The sequence below is a fragment of the Alligator mississippiensis genome, chromosome 1 (genome assembly GCF_030867095.1).
Source record: "Alligator mississippiensis isolate rAllMis1 chromosome 1, rAllMis1, whole genome shotgun sequence".
NCBI lineage: Eukaryota > Metazoa > Chordata > Crocodylia > Alligatoridae > Alligator > Alligator mississippiensis.
The window spans coordinates 266,719,995-266,735,723 of record NC_081824.1 but is presented as its reverse complement, the minus strand read 5'-3'; the positions used below and the strand labels follow the sequence as shown (position 1 = coordinate 266,735,723).

The following is a 15,729-nucleotide window of genomic DNA, read 5'->3' as shown; positions in this document are numbered from 1 at the left end:
TGGCTTTGTGTATCTATATTTCAAATGACTAACCTTCAACTGTAATGTCTTTTGGCCATCCTGTTTACAGGTTTTAGGAGTGCTTGGGAAGACTGTGTACTTGTAGTTCAGGAGAACTGTTTCTTGATTTTGAACAGAACTTAGTGGATCATTTCCATACAAAGGAAAATCAAATGATGACTCTTGTTTTAGGCTAGAGTTGAAAGGAAATATTTCAAGGTAATATTCTTGGGCTACTCTGAGCAAGGAGGTAGACAAGGGATCATGCAGCTGTTGGGCTGTTTGAGATGGGGTTTACCAGGAGATTTAAATGAGAGAAGCCATGTTGAAACTAGTAGAAAAGGATGGAGCGGAATTATTTTTAATCAGGAAAAAGCTTGTTCCAGAACAAGGATTCACAGACAGAGTTATTTAGCAATAGCTATTTTGGTCAAGTTCCCTGTGTAGAAAAAAGCTCAAAAGCTGAAGACTGGTTTATACTTAAGTGCTCTAAGAGCTAAGTGCAGAAAGTGCATTTTAAGTCCGGCAGCACTCCAGAGGAGAAATCTGACGGCTGGAATCTGTTTGTAAGTTTCTTTTGTTTCAGAGTGTCGCTTCCTGGTCCAGTGAAAGTGCTTTCTTATCTCTGTCCGGCCATCTTCTAGTGCACTGTTTTCTTGGAAATATTCCTTGTTTTGTGCATCATATTAGATTGAAATTAAGCAGTAGAAAATTGGCAATTGTATGGCATTATTTTTCCCATGATCATCTTCTATACAATTAGTTCTTATAAACTGAACAGTCAAAAATACTGCTATCCAATTTCAAACAGTCTGTGCGCTGCTGACTACATTGACAACTGAACTATGAGCTCTTCCTTGGAAGCTTAATAAAGGATTTGATAGATGGGTAGAGAACATGGGAGCTGTAGGCACAGAGGAAGGTGTGGGAAGTGACTGGTTTTTGTGTAGCACGGCAGTTGAGGCTTTGGGTACTGGGGTGGAGATGAACCTCTGGGCAAACAAAAGGGATTTTGGCAGACCTTGATGGCAACTAACTGTTCCTTTGCCTCTTACCTCAGTATTGTCCACTGTCCTGGGGTATGGGCATTTTGTTTCTTTTCAGTGATCCAAAATGAAGTTAGGTTGGTTTGACTTCCTTCTCCCCCATTACTTTGATTTGAATCACAATTACAATCAACAAGCAAGAAACATTGATTTAAATAACTGATTTTTAGTCTTTGCACTTTTTATTTCTTTTCTAGAAGAAAGGTTCATTCTCATTGGTATGAACATGCCAGCATGTTAATTTGTAACTAAATATAGCACCCACAGTACATTTTAATGTTCTTTTTAGTTGTAAGGAGATACTGTCTATATGCCTATTTGAGCAGTTCATAGCTTATACATTTATTTAGGTTCTTATGCTTGCTTTTCTTTAAAAAAAAAAAAAATGAAGTACATCATTCACAATTCTTTTTTGTGCCAAGCTGTAATTGGAATTGCATTAAAATGAATAAAATAGCAGTTGCTTATATTAAATAAAGTTAAAGCTCCTTGAAATATGCACGCTGCATAAGAAAAAATACTAACAAGCATGTTTTATATTTAAAACTGACTTAATTTAATAAAAAGAAGTATTGACTGTAGTTAGTGAGCTGATGGATGGCTTCTGATCACCATGGTGCTAAATACCTTTGTAAAAAATTAAGAGATGCTTCAGTAGTACTTTCAAAAGTGCCTGAGCACTGACTTAAATAGGAGTTGGGTATTTACTCTACTGAAACACTTAATGGGATATACAAAATTGGACAGCTTCAGTTTTGGGTGCCTAAATAAAATACCTTTGAGAATCTGGCCTAATGTTCTTCATGCTTATAGAATTAGTAAATATCCTCTGACTTGATTTTATTAATAGATTTTTACTTTTTCCAGTCTTTGCTACTTTTTCAACTTCCCATCAGTTTTCCAGCTTAAAATGAGCTAGCCCAAATGAGAACATAACCTTTTTATGGCTGCTTAGCTAAAATGAAACCAAATTAAGAGCAAATGCCCTTCTACATAACAAAACTCAATTATTTATACCTGGAAAAAATATAAATTCACCTTGCCCCATTCTGAAAACTGAAATAATACAGATGTTGAATGCAGTACATGACACTATAATATATTTATAATGCCTATGTTGATCTAAAAATTAATGTTTTCTCCTCCATTATGTTTGGAATCTAAAAAGCAGCATGTTTTGACCCAGTGGGGGCCAACCTTTTTGGCATGGGTGCCACAAATTAATCTCACATTCTGCCCATCTATCACTGATCCCCTTTCCCAGCCTGATTTCCTGCCCTGTTTTCTGCTCTATACTCTATGATCCCTGCTTAATCTAATGTTCTGCTTTCTGTGTCCTTCCCAGTTTGCTTCTGGGTAGCCTGTCCCTTCCCTTCCCTGACCTGTTGCATACACAAAAAGGCTGCCTGTGCCACTTATGGTGCTTATGCCACAAGGGTTGGCCACTGCTGCTTGAACCCATTGCAATTTGCAAATGGCTCATTTAAGTAGCACATCTTTTTATGTTGCGTTTTATTACAATTTTAATAGTGTAGTCCTTAAAACCAGTCATAGTTGCAAATATAATTTGAACAGGCTAATTTTAAAGAGAAAACAGCTGAATTAAAATTTTTTTAATATAATTTTTTAAAAGTGTGTACCCATCCATCCTGAAAGTAATTCATATGATGACTGTTTAAATTAAATAAAACTTGAGTCAGTGATCTGTTTGGGGACAGTTATCATCTCAGAGGTAGTGTTTTCAGGCTGTCAGTAAATTTGGACAGAATCTGCATTGGTTTAACCTGGTAACTGATGATATTTTGAAGGTTATCTATGAAGCTGAAAGGTTAGTTTCTTCAAATGGTCACTTTTAACTTTCAGGAGTCAGTGCAGTTCTACTCATCTATGGTAGTACCTCACTTATTTCTCTTATCTTCTCTCTCCTCTCTCACTTTTTCTTTTTAAGTAAAGGCTGTGTTAACCGGCATTTTACTAACAGGAGTACTCTATCATCTGGCATGCGCATGAAGTATTTCTTGAGCAGGGCCAGGGGGGCGAGGGCAGCGGCTCCCCAATGTGGGCTGCACAGGCGCCACCTGGTCGGCTGGATGGGGCGGGGAAAGCGTTTGCACACAGTGGAAGTCACCACCACCATCCATGACTCTGTGCTGCTGTCGTGTTAATTCCAATAACGAGAATTTTTAGATAACCGGCACCCTCCTTACCCCACTCATGCTGGATAGCAAAGCTTTACTGTATTTAAACTATTGCTCAATTTACAGAGCAGCTTATATAGCTGGACAATTGCAGATTTTTAAGCTACTGCACAATCTCACTTTAGACCATGGGACCTGCTTGTAGATGATAGTTTCTGAACAAGTTCTCTATAAATGTTTAACTCTGACTTATGTAGAAGAGATATCTCAGGTTAGCCCACAGTGTATCAATTCCTTGTCAAAAGGTACCCATACATTCAAAGCTGTGTCCGATTCTCTGAATTATTAGAGAATTGGATAACTCAAATCTGCTGTCACCATCCTTTCTTTCTTAGCAAACATGTTGGGAAAGAATGTTTTGTAGCCTCTCCTTCTTCAGTGCAAGGATCCATGTTAACTCTTACTGACCTGCTTGATGCCTTGAGTTCTAACAAATCTGAAGGCAAATAATATTGTCACAGTGGGTAATCTCCAGCTTTGAGTACTCAGCTACTTTATCTCAAATCTGCAAACCCTTTTGGTGAGGGAGAAGCAGCATTGACTATAAAATCTACTTGTAGTGTCACGTTGCCTGCACACTTACCCACACTTACCTCCTCACCCCTGGGATATAGCTTATGCCCAGGCTTTAATCGGCTTGGTAGATCAAAACCAGATAGAATTACTTTAGTGATTAACTTTTAAATAGAGCATGCACATTCACAAATGTCCTGTACAAAGATCTTTAAGACATTTCCAGAAGCCATTAGTTTATTTGGAGTGTATGTTGGCACTGGAGGGAGTGGGGGGTAGGCAGTGCTGTGTGTGTGTGCGGCGATGCGGCAGGAGGACAGGCGGCACACATGCCTGCGCAGCGCTGCAGCTGAACTGAACTAGCTCCAGGCAGGAGCTGCCTCTCTGGTCCAGTAAGTAGGACATGGTGTGGGAGGGAGTGCTGTGTTGCTATGACTGCCAAGGTGAGGCACCCCTTGCCCACCTTGTAGCAGTGGGGGGCACAACATGCTGCCGCTGCTGTGCCTCACTTTGGCAGCTGTGGTGGCATGGCGGTCCAGCTGGACCCTGGAGGTGGCTTCTGGTTGGCAAGGGTACAGTCCTGCACTCCACTGTGGACACAGAAATCGGGGGGGGGGGGGCACATGCCCCCTCACCCCCTGACACATTGCCTGTGCCCACTCCTACCCCCCCATGCATCACTTGTGCCCACACCCACCCTCTTCCTCACACCCACCTCCTTCCTCACACACTTGGGGATCTGGGTGCATGAGGCTGTGGGTTGGGAGTGAGGGGCACTGGCAGGGCTGGCGGGTTGTGGGTCGGGAGTGAGGGGCAATGGTATGGGCAGTGGCGAGGCAATGGGATGGGAGGGGCACTGGCATATCAGGGCTGCTCAGCACCACACAGCAGTGGGAGGGACAGCTGCAGTTGCACCAGTGTCCTGGTGAGTGAAGGGGGCAGAGGGAGTTCTGACTTTCTATGATAAAAACAATCAAAATTAAAACCCAAAATTTATAGGTATTCTGAATTTATTTTAATGATTGAGGCACTTGTAGGCTTCCAGTTTGCTTTAAAATGGTAAGTATGTCAATAAAACATTGAGTTCAACTGATACCAATATATGTAGTGGAATTTTAATTTAATTTTGGAAAAATGTGGATTCAGGGTTTTTTAATCAGAATTTGGAATTTTTAGCATAGAACTTTGGATTTTAAACAAAGAACACTAGGATCCTTGTTGTGTTGAGTTTAGTTTTAGTGTCCCTGTCAGTCCAGCAATTTTACTTTCATGGCTTTCTGTTGACAACTTTCTAGCAAGATAGTGGCCCTTTAGGTTCTCTTCCTTTGCAGGCTCCTTTTGAAATGCAAGCTATTTAAGCATATTTGGTTAATGTGAGGCAGTGCAATTGTTCTTTTGATTAAGAATGAATCATGAAGGGAAATGCCAGTCCTGCCATATCTAGCACTTAAGATAATAGCACTGAACCTTCTATTTGTGCAGGCCGGGAGTAGTCCGAGGCCTTTGGGGGCACGCGGCGGGCTGTGGCCAGCAGCCCTGGCACGTGGGTCGGGGAAGGCAGGACGGCGGACTAGAATTAGGCACGGACTCGTAGCAATTGATTAAAGATTATTTTACTTACACCGTAGATGGTCGCAGTGCAGGCAGGAAAAGCTTCGCTTAAGTTGCAGTTACAAAACTCGCTCGAACAAGACCCATAGAAAACTTGAGCCTCTTAAACCCGGAAAGAGCTCTGGATACACACACACACAAAGTTTGCTAGGCTCCGTGGACCGAAAGCGCGCAGGGAAGGGTATGTCGAGGGATCAGGCGGCGACGGGGAGAAGCTAGAGGTTGATTAGGCCCCTGTATCCTCTTTAAGGCACACGCTGGGTTTGTTAGGCTCCACAGCGCTTAGAGTTCTTCACGAGATGTGAAGTTCTCTTCCTCCACGAGATGGTTGTGGAGTCCTCCTCCAACTTGGGCGGAAACCGCTCAAGCCTAGTATACAGCTAGCAAGCCAATCGCTAGCTGCCATGTGGGAATAATTTAGAAACAGCCAATAGTGGGGAAACAAATTTGCATGTGGGTGGCAGGAACTCCTTTGCACCGGGGTTTTCTCTTTGCAACTGAGAATTGCACCATGCAAAGAAAGCTCCTCGTGGCGGGAAGTAATTCTGCAGTGCCGAAGCACACACAAAATCATACCCTTGGGTCATGACACTATTAAGACTCCTTTTGGAGTTTGTTAAAAGCTTTGAATTGACCAACTTTCTCTATAGACTTATGTCACTGTTTGCTACCTTCCCCTGCCTTGCCAGATTGTGGAGCAAACTGTTGTCACAAAGATTGACTAATTCAACATTGTGCTTGATTACTTTAGGCTTAGGAATGTGTGTGTATTTTGCATAATAAAAGACAATATTGCATGGCAGTCTAGGTATAAACACCTAGTAGCCACATCAGTTTTCAAACTAAATTCTAATAAGGACCATTGTTTGGCTTTTAAATCTCTGATACATTCTCTCCATTCTCCCAAAATTAACTGAGTGTTTTGCAGTGGAACAAAGAGGTGTTTCATTAGTTCTTTCTTGGTAAAGTCCTGGAAGCACATGATAAAAGCCTCTGCAGTGGCATCTACTGATATGATTGCATTTGTTTCTTGGGAATAACTACATGGTGCTTGATCAGTTACCCAGCAGATTGGAAGACAGTGTTACTTATCAGGATGGAGCTCCTTCCAGAGACTCATGCATGATCATCAGAGAGCATGATCTGAATCAATTATTATATTTACTTACATAATATACACACTTTCTCCCCAAAAAATTATCCCTCCAAAATTGAGGGGGTTGTATTTTAAACTGGAAACTTCTTTCTGCACTGGATTAAAGGAGTGGGGATGCCGGAATGGCTTCTGAGGGCTTGGCAGCAGTCGCAACATAGTAAAACCTGTAACTTTAGAGCTGCACCGAGAGTGTGAGTGGTCCTAAGGAGTGGGCTGCATGTGGCCCTCAGCCATGGTGAGTCTGTGTTGTGGCAGTTAAGATTTTGGAAAGAATCTTTTTCTTCATTTTGCCTTCCCAAAACAAGGAGCATATCTTATTTGGGAGAAGGGGGGTGGGGGTGGTATGTGAGTAAATACAGTGATAGTGAATCTACTAGATGGAATCTTGCAAAGCATCTGTGTATTATTCCTCATCTTTACATTTGTTAATTCAAGCATGTCTGAGGAGTAGAGGAGTTTGTCAAATGCTTTGAAAATGAGTTCTAGGGTCACGCGGCACAATTTAATGCACTTGTACAGGAAGTATAGTGCACTTTTTTTGCATTTGAACTGTAAGTGGTAACTATCTCTGGCATTAATGCTACGAGCCAGAACCACATCACTGCTAGCAGCCAAGAATTTTGAAGTCATAGCTATTGCCCAGTAATTTTTTATTTAAAAATTTAATTTGAGACCACCTCCCAGTTTTTATTTAGCTTGCATGTCCATCCAGCATCCTTGCCTCTGGAAGGCTAGCAGTATCCTTCCTTCCACACTTACCTCTTTTTGCTTGCTTTTTTTGTTGTTGTTTATTTGGTATGAGCTTTTTAATGTAGTTTGACAAATACTTGAACCAGAGAGAGTTTAACTGCAAGTCCCCACCAGAGGGCTGTAGTATTTGGAAAGAGCCCTTTCCTGTTGTGGTTGGAAAAATTGCTGAGTGGTAGCAGCTGCACCACGCAAGAGCTATTTTTCATAAAAGCGATGGTGGCTCCAGAGGGGTGGACTTTTGTCCCACTCTTTGCTTCAGTTTACTCTGGGTGATAGATTGTAGGGATATCTGAGTCAGCTCTATCCAATGTATACCTGCTCTTCTGGGAAGGAGGGGAATTCTCACAGGAGGTGTTTGGGAATGTAAAGTGAACTAGCATCCAGACAGAGAGAGAGGGAAAGCTGAAAAGTGAACTGGAACTGAGAAAGAGGAAATATTATTGAGCCACAGATTTAAATTTATTGGGTTTCAGATCTTTTGTAGCAATGCAGGATTTTTCCAAAAGGAACAAACAAATTCAATCAGTTGTCTTTTCCAGGTGACATAGGATTGTTAGTGTTGCTGAATGCAGAGACTGCTGAGACCGCTCAGTAGCCTCTCGCATAACTGACCAAGTGTGAAATGTCCTAACATTGCAAAGTAGGCATATCCCTTTCCTTTTCTTTAAACCATTTTGCAGCTTTTTGCGTGTTCCTCAGATACCCCTTATTAGGAAGTGGAGCACTCCAGATCTGTCCCCATCTTGAGTAATTGCTTGCATCGGGAGTTCCCAAACGGTGGGTTGTGACACCAAATGGAGTTGCAACATTGGTGGTTGGGGTTGCAAGATTTCAGCGCCCATAGTGGGGAGTGGGGCTGCAATGGGACTGGAACAGCTTCAGGCAAGAGCTGCCTCCACAGCCCAGTGGGTAGGACCCAGCACAAGATGGAGCGCTGCATGGTTGTGGCCGCCAAGGTGAGCTGCAGCGGTGCCAAGTTGTGCCTCTGCTGCTGCCAGGTGGGCAAGGGGCACCTCAGCTTGGCAGCTGTGGCTGTGCCAGGTCCTGCCTGCTGGGCCATGGAGCCCCTGAGGGGGACAGCAGAAAGACAGCCCTAAGCTCACAGCAGGGAGCCTGCATCTTCCCTCCCACAGCTCTGTTCAGGCTGTGCCGCCCATGGGATGAGGGTGGGCAGAGGAGCAGGAGCTGGGCTCCACACTTCTATACGCTCTATGCTGGCTGCAGCAGCTGCCACCTCCTGCAAGCGGCAGCTTGGGCTTGGGCACTGCTGGAGAGTGGGGAGGGGGAAAGAGGAGCTGCAGGCCTTGGCTCTGGGGCACCTGTGGGGAATAGGGGGCTGCAGGTTGGGAGGGAGAGGCACTGGTAGGGGAAGGGGGCAGCGGGTTAGGAGTGAGGGGCACTGGTAGGACCAGGGGGCTGCAGGTTGGGAGTGAGGGGCCATGCAAAAGAAATGAGGTCAAGCTGAGGAAAAGTTTGGGAAGCATTGGCTTCCGTGTTCTTGCAGGCTATGTCAAGGCACAGGCTTTGTTCACAGTGGGCTGAAGCAGCAGCTGCTGTTCTTAATCATTGTGTGCTTTGCTGCCCTCTAGCGGGGGATGAACCAAAATTAGTTGATCTGCATCTGTGTGTCCAGTTCTTATGGTGTGGGTCACACACCAGGCATGAGGATTCCTTTCAAGGTTATGGAAAATGCAGCTCTTTGAGGTTGGATCATCATAATAGTTGAGAGGTGTATGGAGGAAGAATGCCTGGGCTTGAACTGTGGGCAAGATATTCTGGCCATATTCCACTATAGATTTCTATTGGGCTTAAAGTTGCTCTTCAGATTGCCAGGTGAAGCCTTGATCCCAGTGGCCAGGACTTCTTAGATCTGCTTTCCCATCTGGCTGGGAGACTGGATTGATGGAATGGGAAAGAGCATCATGTACTGCATTGTCTTAAGTGTTTCTTGGTAGCCCCTCCTTAAAGTACTGGCATTAGTACAAGGCTTAGAGTGGTGGCTACATCATGTCACAACATCAGCTGCAGGCTGGAACTCATTTGCTCTGCTTGTTCTTTGATCCTCCAGTTGTTCCGGTAGGGAAGCTGCATGGATCACGAGTTAGAGTTCATGAAGTGAACTCTGAACAGACTTTCCCTTTGCCTGAAGAAGCTTGCAAAGAACATTTTTTCCAACTATTTAGTTGCTCTAATAAAAAGATATATCTATCCAAAGAACTTTGTCTGCCTATGTCCTTAGACCAACACAGCTACGACCAACAACCCTGAAGTGAACTCTTGCACACCATGGTAATCTATAATACAATGCGTTTATTATAGTAAAGATCCAGAATGCATCTGATGGAGCTACTTATTTTCTACTCAGGTTAATATGTTAAGGAAATGCTGGTACATTTCAGAACTTTGGATCTTGCTTTGCATTCCTCACATGCTTGCCAGTTCAGTTAAAGGGAAGATCTTATGCTCCATGGTCTGCTGGTGGGGAGCAAGGTGGCAGATTAGAGTTGCTGTGTAGGCGAGGGTTCATTCCACTTGCTTTGAGGTACCATTGGCCATTACAGGGGCTGGGTGTTTGCTGTAATTCTGTTTGCTGTGTTGCTTGCAGTAAGGCAAGGGAAGTGCAACCTGTTCTGAAAAATACTAATTCTCTATTTTTTCTCTTTTAGGGCCCAGTTATATATGCGCAGTTAGATCACTCTGGAGGGCAACACAGTGACAAAATCAACAAGTCTGAGTCCGTGGTCTATGCTGACATTTGGAAGAACTGAGAGGAAGTCCCAACCAATCCAAAGCAAAACGCGCATCTAAACTGGAATTGCTTGAATGAAATGTGACCCAGAGAACTCACATGTGGCCTTTGATGCCCTAGCCTAGGACCAATGCATGTGGATACAGAGAGAAAGATATATATGTATTGTGTGTAAATAGTCTATTTAATTGTACAGAAGTGAAACTAATGTTGCATGTTAAGATGTGGTAAGAATTCTGCTTATAAATTGCCAATATTCTTTTTTTGTATCTAGGATAAGGAGAGAGAAAGTGAACATTCACAACCATCATGGTTTTAAAAATATTTTTATCTTAATCATGAATGGAAAAACTGGAAAATGCTTGAGATTCTAGACTGACCTGACCTTTCTCTTTGTGGGGGGAGGGTGACTTTCCTATTAAGAGGGATATGAGGAAGGTTGTCCCTTCCCCTGTCTCCAGTCTTATTGGAATGTTTTTCTGTACCACTTATCTTTTCATTCGGACTCCTCCTGCATCTCATTGAATACATGAGCTAGGGATGTAAATATCATTTTAAAAATGATTAGTTTAACCTCCTGTAATTATGTTGGTTAAACAGTTAACCCGATAACACAGCAGCTCAAACACAGCTGCTTCTAGGAGCAGTTCTCTGGCCCTTGTGGGTTGGGGGGGCAGCGGTGGGTGGCAAGACCTAATTGATGAGTCATTAGGCCACCTACTGTTTTCCTTTTAGGCTATGGGGACTAGTCCCCCTTGCCTCTTTCTCCTCCCCCCTCCTCCTCCCCTCCCCTCCCCTTCTTGTCTTCCTCCTCTCCCTCCCTCTTGCCTGCCCTGCCACCTTCTGGTTCCAGCTGGGGCACCATGCAGCTTCCCTTCCTACCCTGCCCCAAGCTAAACAATAAGCTAGCCGTTTTATCACTGGGCTTATTGGTTAAACAATTGTTTAACCTTTCATATCCCCAACATGAACCCTTTTCCTTAGAAGAACTCATAATTCGTATGAGGAAAGAAGAGAGAAGGTATCAAGGGCCTGGCAACTTCTAACTGTTTGAAATGTCTTTTACCCTTTTAAATAATTGTCAACTTTTAGGTCTAATTTCTGTACATAACAGAAGCCAGTCTTTTTAAGGCATAGAGGTCAAGTTGGTAAACTGAGGTTTGTGCCCTGAAGATAAAAGCCACTACTTTTTCATAAGGAAGCTAAAGCAGAGTAGGAAGTTAAGTTTCCAGGTGATTTCCCTCAGATCATGCTGTGCCCTTTCATGAGATGCCAGGTTTCCTGTGAGACTTTCCTGGGTCATTTTGTCCTTCAAGCAGTGGGAGCTCTCATGGAGATGGTGTTGCACTTTTTAGAGGGGAAAGAAAGTGATAAAGCTACTGGCAGTAATCTGCTCATATTCTTGTTTTCGCCTAACATGTGATTGGAGCAAGGGAGAGAAGTGTGATGAATGGACTGTCACAAGCCTGCTGCTATTTGAGGACAAGGGTCTTCCTTGCTTCAGTGAGATTCTTCTGCTGTGTTCTGCTAGAAAAAATTGAGCCCAATCCCACCTCCATGTGCTGCTGACTCTGTTACTCTGCCCTTGGGGGAACTCTCCTGTGATTGGCGTTGTCTAACTGCAAATGTATGAGCTTGACCCAGGCTGAAGAGATTCATGTCAAGGCTTCTTAGATCCTCTTTAACATAAGCAACGTGCAAGAGTGAGTGTTTTCAAAGTGTAGCTCAGTTCTTTTAGAAGAAAACAAGCTGCCTTTCAAATGCACTGAGCAGCAGGTGGCATGAGTTGGAGCTCTTATTTTTGCTTGATTAGGGACATTGAAATTTTTGTGTCCATGGAAACATGAACAGCAGTCCATTTCTGGAAAAAAGACTGCTGCTAAGTTGTAACTGCTCTATAATTTAGTAAGACTGAAGTGTGGGAGACTTGAGGCAATATGGGACCATACATACTTTGAGCTTCTTTTCCCTTGGCTTATCTTAGCTTTGAGTCTTATTTATCAACAGTAGTAACTTATGTTAGTGGAAGTGGACTCTTATATGACTTAGTGAGCTGACTTTGAACTTCTTTGACTTCCTATTTGTTTGGTGGCTAATGTCATCAGACCCAGATGTCTGATAGGTTTCCTGATGCTCTCCTGACTGATGGTGAACTTTTAACTCTTACGTGCTTCGTTGACTTCCTCTGAATTCCCTGGTACTCTTCCCCAGGGTTTTGCAAATAAGAAAGAAGTGCAGACCTTAAAGGGCTTTCAGTTTTTTGGAGGTGAGAGACTGGGGGCTGGAGTTCTCAATCTCTAGTTCTGTTGCAATGTTACTGCTAGCTCCTTGCCCCTGTGGGAGTACTTCTGATGAACAGAGTGTTGTGTGTGTGGAGGCAGTCTTGTTGAAGGATAGGCAGACTCTCTTTTGCAGAAGTAATGGGCTGGAGATCAGAAAGGAGAATGAGGCTGCTCTACAGGTGTGAGAGCTCAAAGCTGTCCCTTTTACTATATGCATGGAAGCGTGAGTGGTGCTCTAGTGAAATGGCAGTCAGGGTCTGGTATTACAAGTTTGTTCCACATTCTGAGCAACTGAATGAATGAGCTGCTTTCTGCTCCCTTCATAGCTTCTTTTGATACTGCAGTCCAACTCATGCCTCTGTACTGTCATGATGGGGGCCACTCTTGGATAACTGGAGCAGAGGGAGCTGTGTTGGAAGCCTGTACTTTACAAATGCCTTGTGTTTCCCAGGGGGACCTAATGTGTCACAGCACAAAACTGCCAATGCACATTTTTTTTTCTGTTTGTCAAGAGAAGTGGTTTCTCAGTTTTAAAACAGACCTTGTCATCACTGCAGAGAAACACCCTGTGGGATTGCCTCCCCAGGGTCTGGCTGCTAGAATTTGCACCTTTGGAAGGTAAAGGGTGCAGATCATATTACTTTCATCTGACCTTTCTTTCCCCTCTTAAAACTTGCTGCTGCTCACTGGAACTGCTAAAATGGCAGAGTGTTTTCCTGGCAACTGCCAGCCTTCCTTTAACTCTTTGGTGACTGCCAGCAAATATATTTGAGAGTGGAGAAGCAGGGTACCCTGAGGATGGACGTTACTAGCACTAGTATGAATGAACTGAGAGCTCTGGACTCTAATTTCCTTAGCCCTTTTCCAAGTTTAGGCCAGGGGTTGACTGCAGCTCTGGACACGCAGGTGTCTGGGGCTAAGGTGGAGTCAGAGCCAACCCTAGTAGCCTGTTGGTGGTAAAGTGCACCATTCTCTTTAGCAGGAGGCACACAAGATATTGATGTCAGCATCATACCTGGTATCCTTTGAGTCGCCAGCCCAAATGGCTAGATACCCTTTACAGCTGGGTCAGCTGGAGGTGGCCTGAAGCTTGAGTCTGTAGAGAGACTTCACTGTGCCTCTGACTTCACCTTAACTGCTCTGCCACAATCTCCTTGGTATTTCTGGTGTATATATGGTCCTAAGAACCTGAACAGGGTAGCAGCTGTATCCCTGTTAATGTGAGAGGCAATCTCAAACTGGATATTTTCAGGTCCTGACTTTGGAGGATTTAAAAAGAAAAAACCCAGGTTGTTTGGCTGAGCATCTCATAACTTTTGGTGCTTGTGTATACAGTCTTAAGGGTCGCATTTCTCTGGAGTGCATTCTCCAGTGTTTGGGGGGGGGGGGGGGGGGCTTCTGGTTTTTCATAGTTTTAATGCCCCAAGAATCTTGTTTCTAAATCTTGCTCAGAGTTTACATTATTCTTATATTTGTCTAGGACCTCCAAATGAAGGATTTTTCTAGTATGTGTGTGTGAAAAGGGTGGTGGGCTTTCCTTTTTCATAGATCTTTAGTTGAGAATCTGGGAAAGTATCTGACATTTCTGGGGGCAGTCACATTCCCCTAGGGTGGCAGCATGTAGACCACATGCAATGTGATATGTGAGATACCATGTCATTAAACTACTATACTCAGTTATCATACCTGTCTTAAGGCTTCCATTTCCCCTCTTCGCAATAGCACAAAGTTAATAAACCCTTTCATTTTTAAGGGATTTCTGCACTTTTTAAAACTGGAACATAAATTGTTTGTAAGCTCACTGCCTTCTGGGGTGAATGTGCTGTACAGTCTTGTTTATCTCCTTCCAAAGCAGCTGTCCCCATGTTGGGGCAAAGACAGGTCCCCTCATTCCTGCAAATCATTGACTTGGAAAATACCTTCCTCAAATGAGAAGGAACCACACCAATGCTCTGCCAAGTTTTGGGGGATAGAAAGAGCAGGACAAACGCCTCTAAAATGGGTGTATAATCTTTGTGGGGAGGAAGCCAGGTGTACACCACAGGGCTCCCAATAGAAATTTTAAGGCTGTGAAAAATCAAGTGATAGCAATTGTTCTTTGTGCTTTGCTTTAATAGATTCATCTGATTTGGACACAATTGTACTGGACATTTTTTTTTCTTGAACTGACTTTCATGTTTTCTATTGTAATCTTGTGAATATTTTAATACACTTTTTTTTTCCATTGTTTGTCTGTTGTAATCTGTTGCACAAATCAGAGCTGGTTATGGATTGGGATGGAGGAGGGAGACAAACACAAAAGTTGCCTTCTGTACAGGTTCAGACTCTCCAAAGGAAATGTTATCCACTTCTCTCCAACTGATATGAGACCCGGTATCAGAACATATTGCATGGCTGGAGAAACTATTGTGGGGGAGGGGTGTTAGGAGTACCGTGCACACATTAAAATGCAGGATTCCTTGTGAGGTTGGGAGGTGATCTCTTCATGGTCAAGCTACAGGAACTGGTTAGTGGTGTATGCAGCAACTTGCTCAGCAAGTTGGTAGCAGACCTAGGAATAACAGGTGGGATGACTTCAGTCAACTAAGAGAGAAACATGCTTAGCAGAGGTCTTTTCAGTATTTGTTGACAAAAAGTACTTACTATTTACTTGACTCAAAAAATGAGGTCCCACCATTTAACATAAAGATCTTTTTTCTCCTATCTTGGATTTGAATACAAGGCTGCAGGGGGAGAAGGGGGTGCTGTGGATCTGATTTTGGTTGCTTACTGCCCCCCTTCCTATCCACTGCCTTCCCCACTACAGTGGGCCTGTCTCCCTGCTGCAGCAATGAGGGTGGGGTAGGGAAGGGATGACAAATTTTAAAACAATGCTCCAATAATTCTATACTTGGAAAATTATAACCAGTGTATACATTTTCCATGTCTACAGTCTAATTATTGGGGGATCATCTTAATTTAAGAGTTGTCTTGGATTCAGGTAAATATGGCAGATTAGTGATTCTCAAATCTAGGATGCCCTATGATCCTTTTAAAAGATACAGTGCTAAAATTAGTGTTAGATATGCAGACTCCTGCACCATGATTTACAAGATAAACCCTGAGATTTCAAATAGGAATCCATAGCATCAAAACATTGACCTGTTGTGGTCTTTCTGAGTTCTTTGCCACCAAAGAATTGCTCTGTTACTTATCTGCACTTAAAAACAAGTGAAACTAAGATGTGGCACTTTTTGAGCAGTGCCTTGAGTAAAAAAGTTGAGAACCCCTGACCTAGATTAAATAGGTCAGTGGTTAAACAGCTCTCCCCGCTAGGAGAGCCTGCCTCAGCAAATGCTAATTGTTAAAAAGCTTGGACTAGAGTACAGAGTCCCTTCTGGGCTTAAAATTTATGAAACACAGCATGTATGACCTGAGACTCTAC

The 15,729-nt window shown here is 43.3% G+C and overlaps 1 protein-coding gene across 2 annotated transcripts in view; it reads left to right on the top strand.

Annotated features, from left to right (window-relative positions):
* The window catches only part of MPZL1 (myelin protein zero like 1), a 48,296-nt gene extending 33,767 nt beyond the window's left edge, over nt 1–14,529 (top strand). For both annotated transcript variants that reach the window (XM_059720596.1, XM_059720597.1), the window contains one exon: nt 9,941–14,529. In XM_059720596.1, the coding sequence (XP_059576579.1) occupies nt 9,941–10,042 (102 nt within the window). In that variant the 3' untranslated portion in view covers nt 10,043–14,529. The remainder of the gene's footprint in view (nt 1–9,940) is intronic.
* The last annotated feature ends 1,200 nt before the right edge of the window (nt 14,530–15,729 follow it).